Raw genomic sequence first — 16,114 nt, 5'->3', positions numbered from 1 at the left:
TTTAGCACACAAGTAAAAAATCCCTTTAAGAGTTTGCTCAGCCGTTTGGTAGAGCTCACTTGTCATGTGTTGTTTCTAATCACTACCATTCAGTTCAAGTTTGTAATACTCAAAATATCCAGTTTGGACGAGTATAGGTTGGGGTTGGACTAGTTTGGACTGGCTTATGCTGGTTTAGAGCAGGCTTGAGCCGGTTTCGACCTAGCTTGGACCAGATAAGACCATGTTTGGACTCGTTTGGACCAAGTTTGGACCAGTTTATGCTGGTTTTGACAGGTTTAGAGCTGTTTTTTTTTACTGGTTTAGAGGAGGTTTTCGATTGGTTTAAAGGAAAGACAAAGGGACAGAGGGATATTGTACATCCAATCACACAATGGAGATACATTTTTTTTCACTCAAACTTGGCTGTAAATACAGTTAAATTGGCGCTAAGCCACAGTTAGCTTTGCCCGTTAGCCCGTTGGTTTCTTCTTCGTGATTCCATTAGTGTCTATTGGGGGAAAGGTGCAATTGTTGGGACACCAGGGGGAGATGAAAGACCCTCAATCATCCCATTAACACTTTTATTACCCCCAGAGAGACTATGGAGAGGATTTATTAAGGTAAACAAGTTACTTAGTTCTGCTTTAAAAGGGTCACAAGACGGCCACTACAAAGACCATTCGTTCCTACGTATTACTATGACCATGTCCTATTTAGAGTTTTATTAAAGATCTTTGGTTGTGGGTTTTAAGCATCTTAACCCTAACAGAAATCATTTGCAAAGCTTCAAATTGAGCCACATATTTTTCACCTGTTTGCGACTTGTGAAATGAACACGATTCTTCTTTTTCTGCCTTTATACGTTCAGTACAATAAACAATCCCCCCGCCCCTGTAATGTTACGCTCTGTATACAGAACCAGTGATGAATCTGAAACCATTTGTGGCTGTGTTTGGAGTTGGTCTGAGCAGGTGCGGTAGAGGAGGCTCAGCAGGAGCTCACAAACATGTACTCCAGGCAGAGGACGGGTAGAGGACGCGGCTCAGGCTGAGAGAAAAATCACAATGAGTGGAGCGGGAGAGTTCTATTTGTGGTGTGACAACAACAAAGGGTAGATTTAGATACGAGAAATAGGAAAACCTTCAAATATACTAGAAGACGCAATGCTTCAGAAATCATTAGGTCAGAAGGGATTTTATTATTTGAGTAAATCACATGGTTAAAAACATCAAATATGACCTACGGTGCATTAAACGCTAACATTTCACAAGCACCACCAACCACTCACTCACTACCTTCACCCTGGGCCTCCTGGTGGTTCCTACATGGTCTCCCATCCAAGTACCGACCAGGTCCTTCCTGCTTAGCTTCAGAGGTCTGACAGGATCGGGCAGAGCAAAGGCCATAGTGAAACTTAGGAGTTAGGGACTAACCATATAAATGTCTGCGTTAATAGAATAATTATATTCTATATTTGCATTTAAAAGACCTTATATTTGAGACGCATCAGCTTTGTGGTTGTATAAGCTACTCAGTGGCGGAGTGATCTGCTAGAAAATAGTCCCTCAAAGCAAGGTCAGCTATATTTCAAACATGATTCTATTGACACAGACATTAATATGGTTAGTCTGGTGTTATAAGTGATTTGCCTCAGGTGCACTGTGGAGCAGGTCAGACTGTTTTTAATGCAGGCTAGCTGATACCATAGAAATGCACTAGCCTAGCGCCACAAAACTCTTCAAATATAAGAACTGCATGAATTTAAGACACTTTTTTAAAAAAATTTACAGCACTCTGGATAACTAGGAAATCCTGAAATATCCCTTTAAGCTTGTGCATGATGTCACTTCGGACCCGAATTAACACCTTTTTGAGTGACAGGATTTTAGAGGAAGTTGTGGTGAACAGGTCTGGGTCATTCTACACATTAGGATGTGGCTGGAAGATGTAGGGGGAGGAAAATACTTAGTTTTAACATTATAAAACTCTGTACAGTCCCTTTAAATGTAGAAAAACAAAAAATATCTTCAGTCTAAGAGGGCGGAGCCTGTTCTGCAGTGCATTTCTTGTATCAGTTTAGGGAGTTCATATTTCTCTCAAACGTTCGTGCCCCTGAGCGGGTTTCTAATGTGCACGGTCAACTGAATAGTCATAAACTACATAAAATGCATCGGTGTGGCTTTGGGAGGACAAATTGGGCCGTAACAAAAAGCTGAACACCAACAACAAGAGGATAATGAAGATGAAACACAGCGGCTGTGAATGGATGACTCACTGTGGCTGAGGAGGGAGGGGGGGAACAGGTGATGCGGACAGAAGAAGCCCGAGTGAAAAGCGTTTGAAAATGACTAACAGGTTGCTTTGCCAAATTACCCACAACATGAAGGATGCATGAGCAAAATGCCAATCAGAGTCACTTGTAAACTGAGGCGGCTTCATTTCTTAAATATGGTCACATTCTCTGAACAAATGAACTAAAGAGCAATTCAAGACCAGGTGGTCAATGTGTAATACATTTAGACTTCCAGACTGTCGCTTTAATACAGGGACTGGCTTCATCACTCTTTCGTATAGGAAAGAATGCTCAATTCAAACTACCGTATTTTCAGGACTATAAGTTGCTCAGAAGCATAAGATGCACCAGCCAAAATATGCGTAATGAAGAAGAAAAAAACGTAAAAGTTGCTTCGGGGTAAGTCGCACAAGCCATAAAATGATTAATGAGAAAAAAACAACAGGCTGAAAAGGCGCACGGTTTGCAAGCATAACACATAAAACAACAAACTAAATAGGTGTCTGGTATGTCAACGTCACATAACAGTTCAGATAACTATAGCAGTGGTTCTCAACCTGGGAGTCGGGACCCTCGAGGGGGTCGCAAGACAAATTTGGGGGGTCGCCAGATCATGTAGATAAAATATACATATTTAAATTAGCATATAATCTAATGTTTTATTTTGTTTGTTTGTATACTTTATTGTCCCCTTAGGGAAATGTGTCCTCTGCATTTAACCCATCCTTCGATGCCACTGGGGCAACCCGTAAGGAGCAGGGGTCGACGGCAGTGCCGCGCCCAGGGACCCATCTCCATGATGTGGGGCCAGGCTGATGGTCAGAATCACCTGGCTGGATGATTCACCTATTGCACATGTTTTTAGTGGTAGGGGAAACCGGAGGAGAACATGCAAACTCCTCACAGAAAGGCCCCGTCCTGGTGGGAATCGAACCTGGGACCTTCTAGCTGTGAAGCGGAGGCGCTAACCGCTGCGCTACCGTGTCGCATTATTGTAGCATGTGTTTGCTATTTTACCAGAGTGCCATTATTTGTTCGTAGTTGAATGAATTGTATTTCAGCCATTTGTTATTTTTACTTTGGTTTTTAAGAATTATGGAGGCTAATGTGCCTATCACCTAGTGACCAGGACGGGGGGTCACCCCCTTTTCTCAACCGTTAAAAACGGTTGAGAATCACTGACCTATAGCATAAAGATTAAACCACTGCACCGTTGACCAGCCTCTCCCGGCAGCATGTTTTTCAAACTCTCATTTGCGAAGTCGTTCCTCTCGCTGTGGCTCGAGTTTTTAGCCCCTGATTAGCTTGTTTGGTTTTCTTCTAAGAGTAACCTCCTTCTGCTGCTCGATTAGCCTGCAGTGCCCTCTAGTGGCATGGGAAATTATATAATTGAATTGAAAAAAAGAAAAAAAGATCACGTATTAGTTGCTCCAGAGTATAAGACACACCCCCTGCCAAACTGTGGAAAAAAGTGCGACTTATAGTCCAGAAAATACGGTAGCTAAGAGATTATATGGACTTCTCCAGCCCCATGTTAACAGATAGGAGAAAAGGGGCGGGCACAATTCATGGTAGCCCCCCCGTGAACTTCTGGAATAAGGTGAATACGTTTGTGAAGTGGTGACGTCACAGCTCTACAAAAAACTCTTTAAAACCACAATCAATATTTCTGAAACTCAACAGAGAGTTACTGAACATACTTATTTCTCAGGCCCATTAGCCAAAAATGTTGAACCTACAGCTATAAAAGTAATATTTACCAAAATCGCTACATCCGGGCTAGTGGAGATAAACGCTAACGGCGCAGCAGCTACGCTAACCCCAGAAGTAGTGACTTTAGTAAATATTACTTTTTTAGCAGTAGGGGCGGCATCTGCGAAATAAGTAGGTTCAGTAACTCTCTGTTGAGTTTCAGAAATATTTATGGTATTTTTTAAATGTTTTTGGCATCAAAATAGTGACAAAAACGAGATGTAAATGAGGATGAAAACGCAACAAAAAAGTGGCAACAACGCAAGGAAAAAAAGTACATCAGTTTTGTCGGTCTTAGCTTTCAAATGAGGTGTTACTCTGGCCTAGAGGCTGCAAGCTCCAGCCGAGAAGCTTTTAGATTTGGGTAAAGCTGAACTGGAGAACGGTCATGTTGAACCTCTTAACTCCCGCCTGAACCGAGAGAATCTTTTTCCTCACGTCATCAGATTTTTTTTCCATCATTTTTTTGTTGGGTATTCAACTCATTTTTGTAACTTTTTTGGTCATTTTTTGTCACATTTTAGTCATTTTTTCGTCAATTTTTTAACATATTTTTGTAATTTTTGGGGTCATTTTTGTCACATTTTTTGTAAAAAAAGAAAAGAAAAAATTGTCACATTTTTTGTCATTTTTTTGTCATTTTTTGTCACATTGTAAAAAAAAATCATCCATTTTTTATCAAATTTTTGTCCTTTTTTTGTTACATTTTGGTCATTTTTTGTCACATTTTTGTCATATTTTTGTTATTTTTTTGTCACATTTTGTAACATTTGTCATTTTTTCGTCCATTTTTTGTGACATTTTTGTGACATTTTTGCCACTTTTTCATCAGTTTTCCCAGAAGCTTTTGGACTGGGGTAAAGCCAAACTGGAGAAAATGTGCTCGGTTCAGGTGGGAGTTAAAGGGTTAACACGTCCACTATGATCTTGATGATGATTTAACGCAGCGCCCTCCCCTTTAACTCACGAGATCAAGTCATAATGAAAATCCTTCTGTTCTTAAATCGAGCCCGAGGGCCTGTCCGGCTCCCATCAAATCAAACGTGACGTCTTTGTCTGAAAAATTAACCCAATCAACTTGTCCCGCTAAACGCCCGCAATCACACAGTCCGGGCGCGTCTGACCCGTGAGCGCAGAGTTAAGTGTGCCATATTTTAGGACGAGGCAAACAGCGCTTTGCCCTTGTCATCCTGCGCCGTCCCGGGACACCGGGCCGGAGGCGAGCGGAATATCAATGCACCACAAATCCGCTCTCTGGTGCACCGGGGGGTTCGACATGACGGGCTAATAAGGCGTTTCCAATAACCCTGGTTAACATGAAGACGTTTGTCCTCGGCCCAGGGGCCCGCGGGGGACACGGGACGCCGAGGAGGGACGCTCCGAGAGGACGTCCCGTAAGAGAATTAATCTAATACAGGTTTACAGCAGAAGAGACGGGTCTGTGTCGCCTCATGATACATGAAACCCCGACCGGCTTAAACCTGAAGAGAAGGCAAGTGTTTATATCAGAGCCGAGCACGTGTTATACAGGCTGGCTTTACCCAAATCTAAAAGAGGCAAAAAAGCAACAAAAACAAGAAGAAAATGCAGCAAAAGAGAAACAAAAAGGCAACAAAAAAGAAGCAGATGAGCGACAAAAAAGTGATATAAAAAAGTGACAAAAAAGCGTCAAAAAGTGACAAAAAATGAGTAAAAAATGATTAAAAAAGTGATTAAAAAGTGACAAAAAACGGATCAAAAAAGTGACAAAAAACAGATCAAAAAGTGATGAAAAAGTGTCAACAAAGCATCAAAAAAGTGATAAAAATGCAATGAAAAAGAACAATAAAAAAGTGATAAAAATGCAATGAAAAAGAACAATAAAAAAGTGACAACAACACGGAAAAAGATCAATTTGCATCAGTTTTGTAGGTCTTAGCTTTCAAATGAGGTGTGACACAGGCCTATAGGCTGCAAACTCCAGGCGTGAATCTTTTAGATTTGGTTAGAGCCGAGCTGGAGAAAATGTGCTCAGTAAAAGCAGGTGATAAGTAAAAGCAACACATTTTGTAAAGAACAAATATACCAAACTTTTGCACGGCACCGACAAATACAGCGATTTATTTCCTTCACAAAGATCCAAGGACACGGGTGCTTCACAACACAAATCCAAAACTACACTAGAAACATCCCCGTCCCGAGTAAGAGCTGGTCGTGCATGTTCTGCGATGTTCGGGCTGACAGAGCTCGTTTTTCGGCTCATGTCACGACCTCTAAATCTGAGAGGGAAAAAATGAAGCGCTCAGACGTGGGGACAAAATGTGAATGAAAACTGCAAATGTCAAACTGAAGGAAATAATAAAGTGACAAAAACTGAACCCTCAAACCAACCCTTCACTGACTCACTGAAAACAGATTACACTGAAGAACATTACACTGATTCAGCCTTCCCTTTCCATTTTTGTGTTTGAAATAAATGTTTTGGTGTTGTTTAATACAGTGATTCTCAACTGGTGGGTCGCGAGCCAATTCCGGGGATTTTTTTTTCTTTCTACATTTCATAATATTTGAATTGAATTTTTGAATTGAACATTTTATTTGGAGCCATGAACAAAACTATACAAACATTGTTCGAGAACAAATACAGAGACAAGGGTACAGGCCTTATCTGTCTAAGATCTTTACCTTTATATACAACACACTTCCTTCGCCAACAGAATAAAATAAATAACATTTTAGCTCGATAAGGAGTGGGAAGAAGACACACTTATCTACTCCCACCCCCATTCATATATTCTAAATGATTTAAATAATGTGGCTGCTAAACTAACATAGTTTAGTCCTGGGTAGCTAGTAGTAATGAAACAATTAAGTTAGTTACATGTAAGAGAGTGTAGAATTTTTAATTCCTACATCCATTATATATAAGCATGTTAGTATTAGTAGTATTATAGTAACAGTTATGTCTTAATCCTGTGCTTAATCAGTATCAAAGGCGCATGCGAGGGCTGGGACAAAATATCGGATCACAATACTTTGTCCTGCTCGATAGTAGTAAGTATAGTAAGTAGTGGTGGGCCGTTAACGGCGTTAACGTGCTGCGTTAACGCGAGACTCTTATCGCGCGATAAAAAAAATATCGCCGTTAATCTATTCTCAAAGCTGGGTTGGGAGCTGGGTCTATACTGCAAGCTATGATGACTTTCACCGTGATATTTTATGCAGGGCTTAAAGTATTCCGGCCGGGGGGCGAATTTCCGGCTTGAGGCCTCTGGCACAAGCAAAGTGTATCAGACTGCAAATTATTTGTCCGGTTTTTCCGCGCATTTGTGAAAAACTCGCCTTTCCCGCACTTCTTACGGTCCATGAATGCATCTCACACGCAGCCTCGCTGTTACGTGATTCCTCTGAAACCAAAACAACTGCCACGCGGATGCTGTAGCTACTTTTGTTATGGATTAAGTTTTGCCAAATGGACGCTATGACCAGACGAGTGAGAATTGGATAAAGAGTCGAAGAGCAGCAGGTTCTATGACTGATCCACAGTGAGTTTATTTACTTATTCTGTGAGTACAGTCGGGCTAACGGGGTCGCATCACCCGCGCTAAGATAAGCACTAAAAGCCCCGCACGAGAGCGCGGTGTCGGACCTGCCCCGCTCCGTGCCTCCTTCTGCAGCCGTGCGCGCGGTGAGACAGGTGTGCACGGTGAGACAGGCGTGCGCGGTGAGACAGGTGTGCGCGGTGAGACAGGCGTGCGCGGTGAGACAGGCGTGCGCGGTGAGACAGGCGTGCGCGGTGAGACAGGCGCGCGCGGTGAGACAGGCGCGCGCGGTGAGACTGGCGCGCGCGGTGAGACAGGCGCGCGCGGTGAGACAGGCGCGCGCGGTGAGACAGGCGCGCGCGGTGAGACAGGCGCGCGCGGTGAGACAGGCGCGCGCGGTGAGACAGGCGCGCGCGGTGAGACAGGCGCGCGCGGTGAGACAGGCGCGCGCGGTGAGACAGGCGCGCGCGGTGAGACTGGCGCGCGCGGTGAGACAGGCGCGCGCGGTGAGACAGGCGCGCGCGGTGAGACAGGCGCGCGCGGTGAGACAGGCGCGCGCGGTGAGACAGGCGCGCGCGGTGAGACAGGCGTGCACGGTGAGACAGGCGTGCACGGTGTGCGCGGTGAGACAGGCGTGCGCGGTGAGACTGGCGCGCGCGGTGAGACTGGCGCGCGCGGTGAGACAGGTGTGCGCGGGAACGACACCCCCGAGCTGCTGCCGCTGACCCGCTGTAAAAAGTGAAACGTAACGCCTTCATACTGAACAGAGCCTCGCACTGTCACAAATACCCGATTCCAGTGGAGTCTATGTTCCGCAAACGCGCACACAGTGGCGTGAACGCGCACACGTGTCAGCTCCAGCCAAATCTAACCAACAGCCTGATTAACAAACTATGACACTTAATCTTTTACTTACTAGATTATTTTGAAAAATATTACACTTTACATTTTGGTCTATACTTGTATTTTACCTCCCATATATTAAGTGTTTGCACAAATTGGGAATACATTAGGTCCAAGTGCAGAGTAAATGTGTAATTAAAAAGTTAATATATATTGGCCTAGGCTACATTGCCTATATACAGTAGCCTCTATCTAACGTTTTTCTTTTTTCTTTTAAAGCACCGATAAGAGCACCATTAAAGTCCCGGATCTTTTTTCTGTTGCAGGTCATAGTTGCAGAAGAGGAGATTTAGTTTGTCACCAGAAAATTGATTGACACAAAGCTACTGACTGTAAACAGTTCATCAGGACATCTAATGTCTAATGTTCAAAATTAATGTTTAACTGAATAAACAGTTAGTAAACACAAGTGCATCTTCTTGAACATTAATTATTTTCATCACCAATTATCATAGTGGAACGTTCTCAAGCAGTTTGTGATGCATTTTGGAAACAGGAGATGAGCCCCTGGTCTAACGCACCGCCTGACTTGAGAAACTCGTTCTCAAAGACTTACTTTTAGTCATTATTTGGGTAGCACACATATTCTGAATGGCTTCAGCAGAATTCAAGTGAGACATTTTAATCTAGATTAATCTAGATTAATTTCAGAATTAATCTAGATTAATCTAGATTTAAAAAAATAATCTATGCCCACCTCTAATAGTAAGTTTTGCTGCACTTTCAATACTTTCAATGCACTCCATTGTTTTCCAGTAACAGATACGCAGCACATTCTTACATTGTGTTATTGCCATTTTCAGCACTTTAATAAATGTCAATTGGCATTTGGTTTATAAACTTTGGACACATTTTAAGGCAAACATATCACTTATCTTATTTAACTATATATATGAAAAATTACGTTTTTATTTGGGTCGTTCTCGGGTAATGGTGGATCCCGAAGCCACTTGAGAAACACTGGTTCACATTACGCAAATAATGATTAACTTCACAATAGGGCAATTAATCGAAATTTAATCTAATCGTAATTTTAATAAAGTTTGTTCACGATGATTGTGTGGTGCAAATCTGGAAAAAAAATGGACGCTGTAATGTTGCAGTGCCTGTCAGGTCAATCCCAGGGAAACTCGGCCCAAACACACAGAAAGCACAGGATGACACATGCGGCACAAAGAGGACCTGGTGATTATAAGTGTAAAATCAGCTACAAAGTTTCACTAACTCGTCTAAAGAGCAAAACAGAAACACTCGAGGAGCCTCAGAGACCAGGACACACTCGGAGATGAAGAGGAAAACTATCATCGCTATTTGGACCATGTGGATTTGGTTTCAAAAATCAAGATCGATCAATATAATTGTGATTATTTTCCTCCATAATCGCTCAGCCTTCACAATCAATTTTATTGCAATTTCTAAACCAGGGGTCATCAGATTGTTTCAAGAAAGAACTTTGCATTTGTTGTATAAATGCACTTTGTAAATGAAAATATGAAACAGAAATATTTCAGGTAAACTACATAAAAACAATATAATTAAACAACTAAAACCGTTGAACAAGACGATAAATGTAAGTTCAAAACTACAGAACCAATAAAAATAGATCATCATAGTAATAATGTAATGAAGGACTTCCTGGGCGGAGTCGGCATCAGGTTAACTTAAAAACCTCTGACCCCCACCTTAAGAGCATTTTCTCTGGTTTGGCTTTACCCAAATCTAAAAGCTTTTTAACTGAAGAGCAACAGTGTAACACCTACAAAAGCGAAGGCCTACAAAACCGATCCTCACTTTTGTGTCGTCACATTTTTTAAGCTTTTTTGTTGTGTTTTCATAGTTCTTTTGTTGTATTTTTGTTGTTTTTTCATTGTTTTTTGGTCGCGCTTTTGACACGTTTTTGTTGTGTTATTGTTGCTCTTCTGCTGCGTTTTTGTTGCTCCTTTGTCGTTCTTTGGACATTTTTTGTGGCTTTTGTCGTTGCTTTTGTGTCACATTTTTCGTCTCTGTATTAAAGGGATATTTCGGGATTGTTGACATAGGGCCTCATTTCCTAGTTATCCAGAGTGTTGCTGATTTCTGGAATTTCTTTTTGTAATTCATGCAGTTCTTATATTTGAAGAGTTACGTGACGCTAGGCTAGTGCAAGGCTAGTGCATGTCTATGGTATCAGCTAGCCTGCATTAAAAACAGTCTGACCCGCTCCACAGAGCACCTGAGGCAAATCACTTATAACACCAGACCAGACTAACCATATAGATGTCTGTGTCCATAGAATATTTTTTGGAATATAACTGATCTTGCATCACATGAATGGTCGCATTTTGAGGGACTATTTTCTAGCAGATCACTCCGCCGCTGCGTAGCTTATACAACCACGAAGCTGATGCTGCTCAAATATAAGTTATTTTAAATGCAAAATGGTTAAAATGATTCTATGGACACAGACATTTATATGGTTAGTCTGGTGTTATAAGTGATTTGCCTCAGGAGCTCTGTGGAGCGGGTCACACTGTTTTTAATGCAGGCTAGCTGATACCATAGAAATGCACTAGCCTTGCATTAGCCTAGCGCCACGAAACTCTTCAGACGTAAGAACTGCATGAATTAAAAAAAAAATATCTCCAGAAATCAACAACACTCTGAATAACTAGGAAATGAGGCCTATGTCAAAAATCCCGAAATATCCCTTTAAGACGCTTTCGGATTTGGGTAAAGCCAAACAGGAGATAATGTGCTTTGTTCAGGCGAGGGTAAAGAGGTTGATTTGCACAGTTATGATAACTTGGAGTCGGTGTGTTCCACGGGCCGCTCCATAGTTGTTACTCCGTTATTACGTAACGCGTAGGCCTGCGCGCCTGAATCTGCCAGCGTTACTCTGAAGGAGGTGAGATACAGTAGCTTTACCATTAAACATGATGTCATAGCTTTGTAAACAAACGCTAGAATAATAAAAACATAATTCATGTAAGCAGCTTGTATGCATTTCCATCGGATTTCCTGGCACCACGCGCACAGATTCTAACCTACAACACGCATGTGAACAAATTGCGTAACGCCGATGTGTAGGAACAACAGCCGCGGCGAGCCGTGTGCGTGCGTGGTTGTGTTTCCTATTCAGCCCGGGGTTACAGAGGGGGGCGTGGTGCGAGACCAAAACAACGCTTAGCCCCATAATGGCGGGCGCCTGTCACACTGTTATGATAGTTTGAACACCACGGAGCAGCTCGGGGAAGCCTCCAAATGTGCGCGCGATGGTGTCTGGTTACAGAATCTCCAGCATTGTGCGCGCGTGAGAAGACAGATAAGGCTCCACCGTGTCCTCATTGACAAAAAACAAACAACAACAACAACCGACTAATCACGCGCTGGATCAGTCTTGTTACTATGTCGATACTCGCGCAGCAGCTGGTCGCGCCGCTCGTGCCCCTGAATCGGACCAGCACGAGCGGGTGAGCGGACTAGTAAAGCGAGGAAAGCCGCCCCCCCCTGTCCCTCAAAGAATAACACGTCGAGCAAACTGGGATGATTCGTGTGGGAGGGGGGGGAGAAAAGTTGTTCCAAACACGGTGGGATTTAGCGCACGAGTGGCCACGGTGCGTTTTTTACGCTGCGTAAAAGAGCGCATTTTTTTTTTTTTCAGGGAGTCCGAAAACGGGACGGATTACGAGGCGCGAGACCACATGCACATAACCCCCCCCCCCCCCCCCCCCTCTGAATCACGGTTCACACCACTCACTGTAAAAGGGCACATCTAGCTTCAAGTTCAATGGACACGCTTTCCAACTTCATCCACACTCTTTTCAAGAACGCCAAGTGATTTTTTTATTTTCCCTTTTCTTCTCTTTTTTTTCTCCAAAGTGGCCTACCTTTGGATGGCAACGCGACTGCCCCGTTCTCTCGCTTCGTCGCGGGAACATGGTTAAATTTGAGATCGTTGTTGTTGTTGCTGATATTATTCCCAGTTCCGGACGCGTTCAGTGACACTTTATGCTTCTTCTTCTTCCTCTCCTCTTCGCCGTCTTTCCCCGAGTGCTTGTCTTTACTCGGCTTCTTGTTCGGCTTCGAGGGAGATTTGTGCAAGTAGAAGTCGCTCTGTTTGAGGACTTTGTGGGCATTCAGCGGCTGGGAATTAGATCCGCCGTGGAGGGTAGGCACCGAGTGGTTGCTGCTCCCTTTGGCCGGGCTGTAGCTCCACGAATTCGGCCGCTTGAGTTTGTCTTTGCCGTCGCCGTCGCCTCCCACTCCGCCGCTGCTGCTGCCGCTACTGCTGACTAGTTTCTTGGGCTTTAGGCTGCGCTCCTCCAGTCGGATCTTCTTGGGTGGTGGCTCCTGGACGTGCTGGTTCGTGTCCCGGCACGTCGGAGACAGGTTGTCCGCGGTTCCTCTCGCCTCGCTCGGCTTGGGGAGTTTGTCTTTGGCCGGGGCGAGCGCCGGGTCTACCGCAGTGGCAGCAGCAGCGCCAGGCAGGCTGTCGGAGCCCAGCGAGGCAGCCATCTTGCCTTCTCTCTCTCTCTCTATTTACGCTCCTCTAACGCCACTGCTGTTTTTTTTTTTTTTACCCTCATGTGCGACGTGCAGCAGGCAACGCGGGGGCGGGGCGTGCGTTTGACAGACAGAGGAAAAACTACCCGCTGATATGACCAGCTTTGAATGTGTTATTACGCGGTGGTGGGAAGCCTTTGAATGACTAAACATACGCACTACAGCGTCATGCATTAATGCTATTGGGCCTAATAATGAGTAGCATATTCAACAGTAAACAAGCAGCAACTTCCTCTCTCTTGGTACAGCTGCGTTTTTTGCCTTTTTTTTTCTGCGAACTGCATTTCTGGTTTCTTTGGTCTTTGCCGTGTTTTTGTGGAGGTTCTGATTTTTTTTTACTGCAGAAAGTCCATATTGGTCCTGAAGAAAGCTGCATTTTAAAAGTAAACAAACAGCTTTTTAGTTAAAGCAAGTAACTAAGTAACTATTGCCCCTAGAGGCCATAAGCGCAACTGCAGGTGTTGTAGCAAGTTATGATTTTTTAACTTATTAATTGTCTTGCAGAGTAAATACTACACTGACAGAAAAGGCGAAGGGACAGAGGGATATTGTACATCCAATTATACAATGGAAATATTTGTTTTCACTCAAAATTGGCTGTAAATACTGTTTAAAGTGATGCTAGCCTGCAGCTAGCTTTGCCCATTAGCCTGTTAGCTTCTTCTTCATGATGACACGTTACTTAGTGCTGCTTTAAAGACATTTGAGACCTGCACATTTCTTCTTCTGAAACACTGAAGAGGCACCAAGAGCCCCACACCTGCAGCACGGTGGGGGTGTTACAAGAGGAGCTACAGGAAACAAAAAAGGAACAAACGAGGAGATGGTGGGGAATGACTGTTGTGGAGCGGAGGGAGCTGCGCAGGAGGAGATGGAGGAGCTGACCAGTGCAGGACACCACGCTCTGGAACAGCTTAAAGCGACTCAGAACTAACCCAACACCTGAACACAATTTCATTGTACGGTTGTACAAAAACAAATAAAGCACTTACTTACGGTACCTACTTAAAAGAGACTAGATGTAAGTTGGTAATTTTATACTCGCTACTGCCACCTCAGGTCTTATGTTTAACTGCAGCTTCTATATTAAGGCACTTCGGACCCGAATTAACAGCTGAAATTATGATCAAAACAACCCAATAACATTAGTTTTAACAGACACAGTTAATATTTCAGATGGAAAATATTGAATAGAAGTTCCCTATGGAACTCTGACAGGATATTAAAATACTGACACCACTTCTCGCATTTTAAGAGTACTTCAACAGGTATTTGATCTTATTTGCATATTAATATTTCTCAAAATCAGCTTGGGGGCCAGAGGTTCTGTGCTGGAGAGCCAGATTTGGCCCCCGGGCCTGACGTTGCCTACCCCTGATGTAGGGGGAGGAAAATACTTAATTTTAACATTTTTGAAGTCTGTATAGTCCCTTTAAAGTGTAATAATGTAAACTGTTATAAAGAGGCACAATGTCTAACTCCTACAACTGGGTATATGCAATGTCGCACATCGTCTGGCCTCCAGGATGATTATGCGAAACATGACTGTGCACAATACATATTGATATAAACACAAAATACAAAAATATGGTAAAGGATATTCTTTTCAAAAGTGGTTCCCAAAGTCGGATCCATCGTCCAGGGCCTCTGGGGGCACAGAAGCACTACTTATGGGGCCCCTTAAGTTGGCCTATAACAGTAGTACCTAAGATGATTTTGATAACACTGTAGATGACAGCCATGTGTAGGTACATGGAACAAGAAAGTAATTACATATGTAAAAACAGGTAATTACACTTCAAAGTGCAAGGCACTTAATAAAGGAGTGCAAAGTGTAACAAAGGTGTATCGCTGTCATATAGATGTGCCTGTTTTAGTCAATTATCTTTTGGCAAATTTAGTTCCAGATTAGATTTGAGTGTCATGGTCCTGGCATTAGTCCATCAGATGATACAAACCAAATATTTTAACTTAATTTGAAAGTTATGAAGATATCTGCTATAATAACTTTATTAACAGGCAATGAGGAAAGAAAATATATACAGGTGCTCGTCATATAATTAGAATATTATGAAAAAGTTAAAGTTAAACTTAAAATGTGAAACCAATATATGATATAGACTTATTACATGCAAAGCCACATCTCTCACTTTGCATGTATAGAGTCTATCATATATTAGTTTTACAGTTTAAGATGAATAACAGAAGTAAATGAACTTTTTCATGATATTCTAATTACACGACGAGCGCCTGTATATTTTTTTTTCACACCTCCAGGCTTAAGGTAATTATTATGTAACCTGTCAAATGTTTTTTGCAGCCGTTAATGAGCATCGGCTTCATGTGAGTAAGAGCTGATAATTACAGCCTGGGCCTCCTGCTGTGGGGCTGAGGGCGGAGGGGGAAACAAGACCATAACTGCGTAAAAGACAGATTGATATTAGTGTATATAACATTGGCACAAAAATATAAATCTGGAAAGGTTTAAATTGTTTGTGAAAATAATGAGCTTTTAGTGAGATATTTGCTCCTCGTTTTAGCCAATCACAGCAGAGTTTCATGCATTATTAAAGAACAAAGCACTATCTTCTGTTGTTCCATTGTTGCCGTGTTGTTAAAGGTAGTAGCTCCAAAAAACAAATATCTCGATTAATTTAAATGTCTCAAATTGAGAATAATATTTTAAATGTATTTAGTTTGGACTATTTAAGGCCAGTGTTAGCCTGATCTTGATCGTCGGTCTTCTGACGGCTCTTTAGAGCGAGGCTTGGTGCACATTAGACAAGGCTTCTCAACAAGAGGCAATTCTTAACCAGTGTGTGTGACCATTTTTCCATACTGAGATATTTTCTTACCTGAGCTTAGACGAGTTGATGCGTACCTGACTGGTCTTTACGCGTGTCCTCAGTCACGCAAAACGACTAAAGATGTTGTTAACATTTGACCTCTCCCAATGTATTCCTATAGCTCCAAACAGGGTGAAGGTAGGAGCGACTTCCACGGGCACAAAGCCCAGACAGGTACGCATCAACTCGTCTAAGCTCAGGTAGGAACATATCTCAGTATGGAAAAACGGTGGCCTGTTCCTTTAAGTCACACCCGCATTTGTTGTGGGATGCGC

General features: G+C 42.9%; 1 protein-coding gene across 1 annotated transcript in view; it reads right to left on the bottom strand.

Annotated features, from left to right (window-relative positions):
* LOC306959978 (uncharacterized protein) overlaps positions 1-13,061 on the bottom strand; it is a gene marked incomplete at its 3' end in the record, with an annotated part of 93,078 nt that extends 80,017 nt beyond the window's left edge. Inside the window, exon 1 of the mRNA XM_079552235.1 lies at positions 12,318-13,061. Coding sequence (XP_079408361.1) covers positions 12,318-12,945 — 628 coding nt within the window. The 5' untranslated portion in view covers positions 12,946-13,061. The remainder of the gene's footprint in view (positions 1-12,317) is intronic.
* Positions 13,062-16,114: the final 3,053 nt, after the last annotated feature.

Source organism: Gobius niger, assembly GCF_951799975.1.
Source record: "Gobius niger genome assembly, chromosome: 2".
Lineage (NCBI taxonomy): Eukaryota > Metazoa > Chordata > Actinopteri > Gobiiformes > Gobiidae > Gobius > Gobius niger.
The sequence above is the reverse complement of the archived record's forward strand: the minus strand, read 5'-3'. Positions and strand labels throughout refer to the sequence as shown.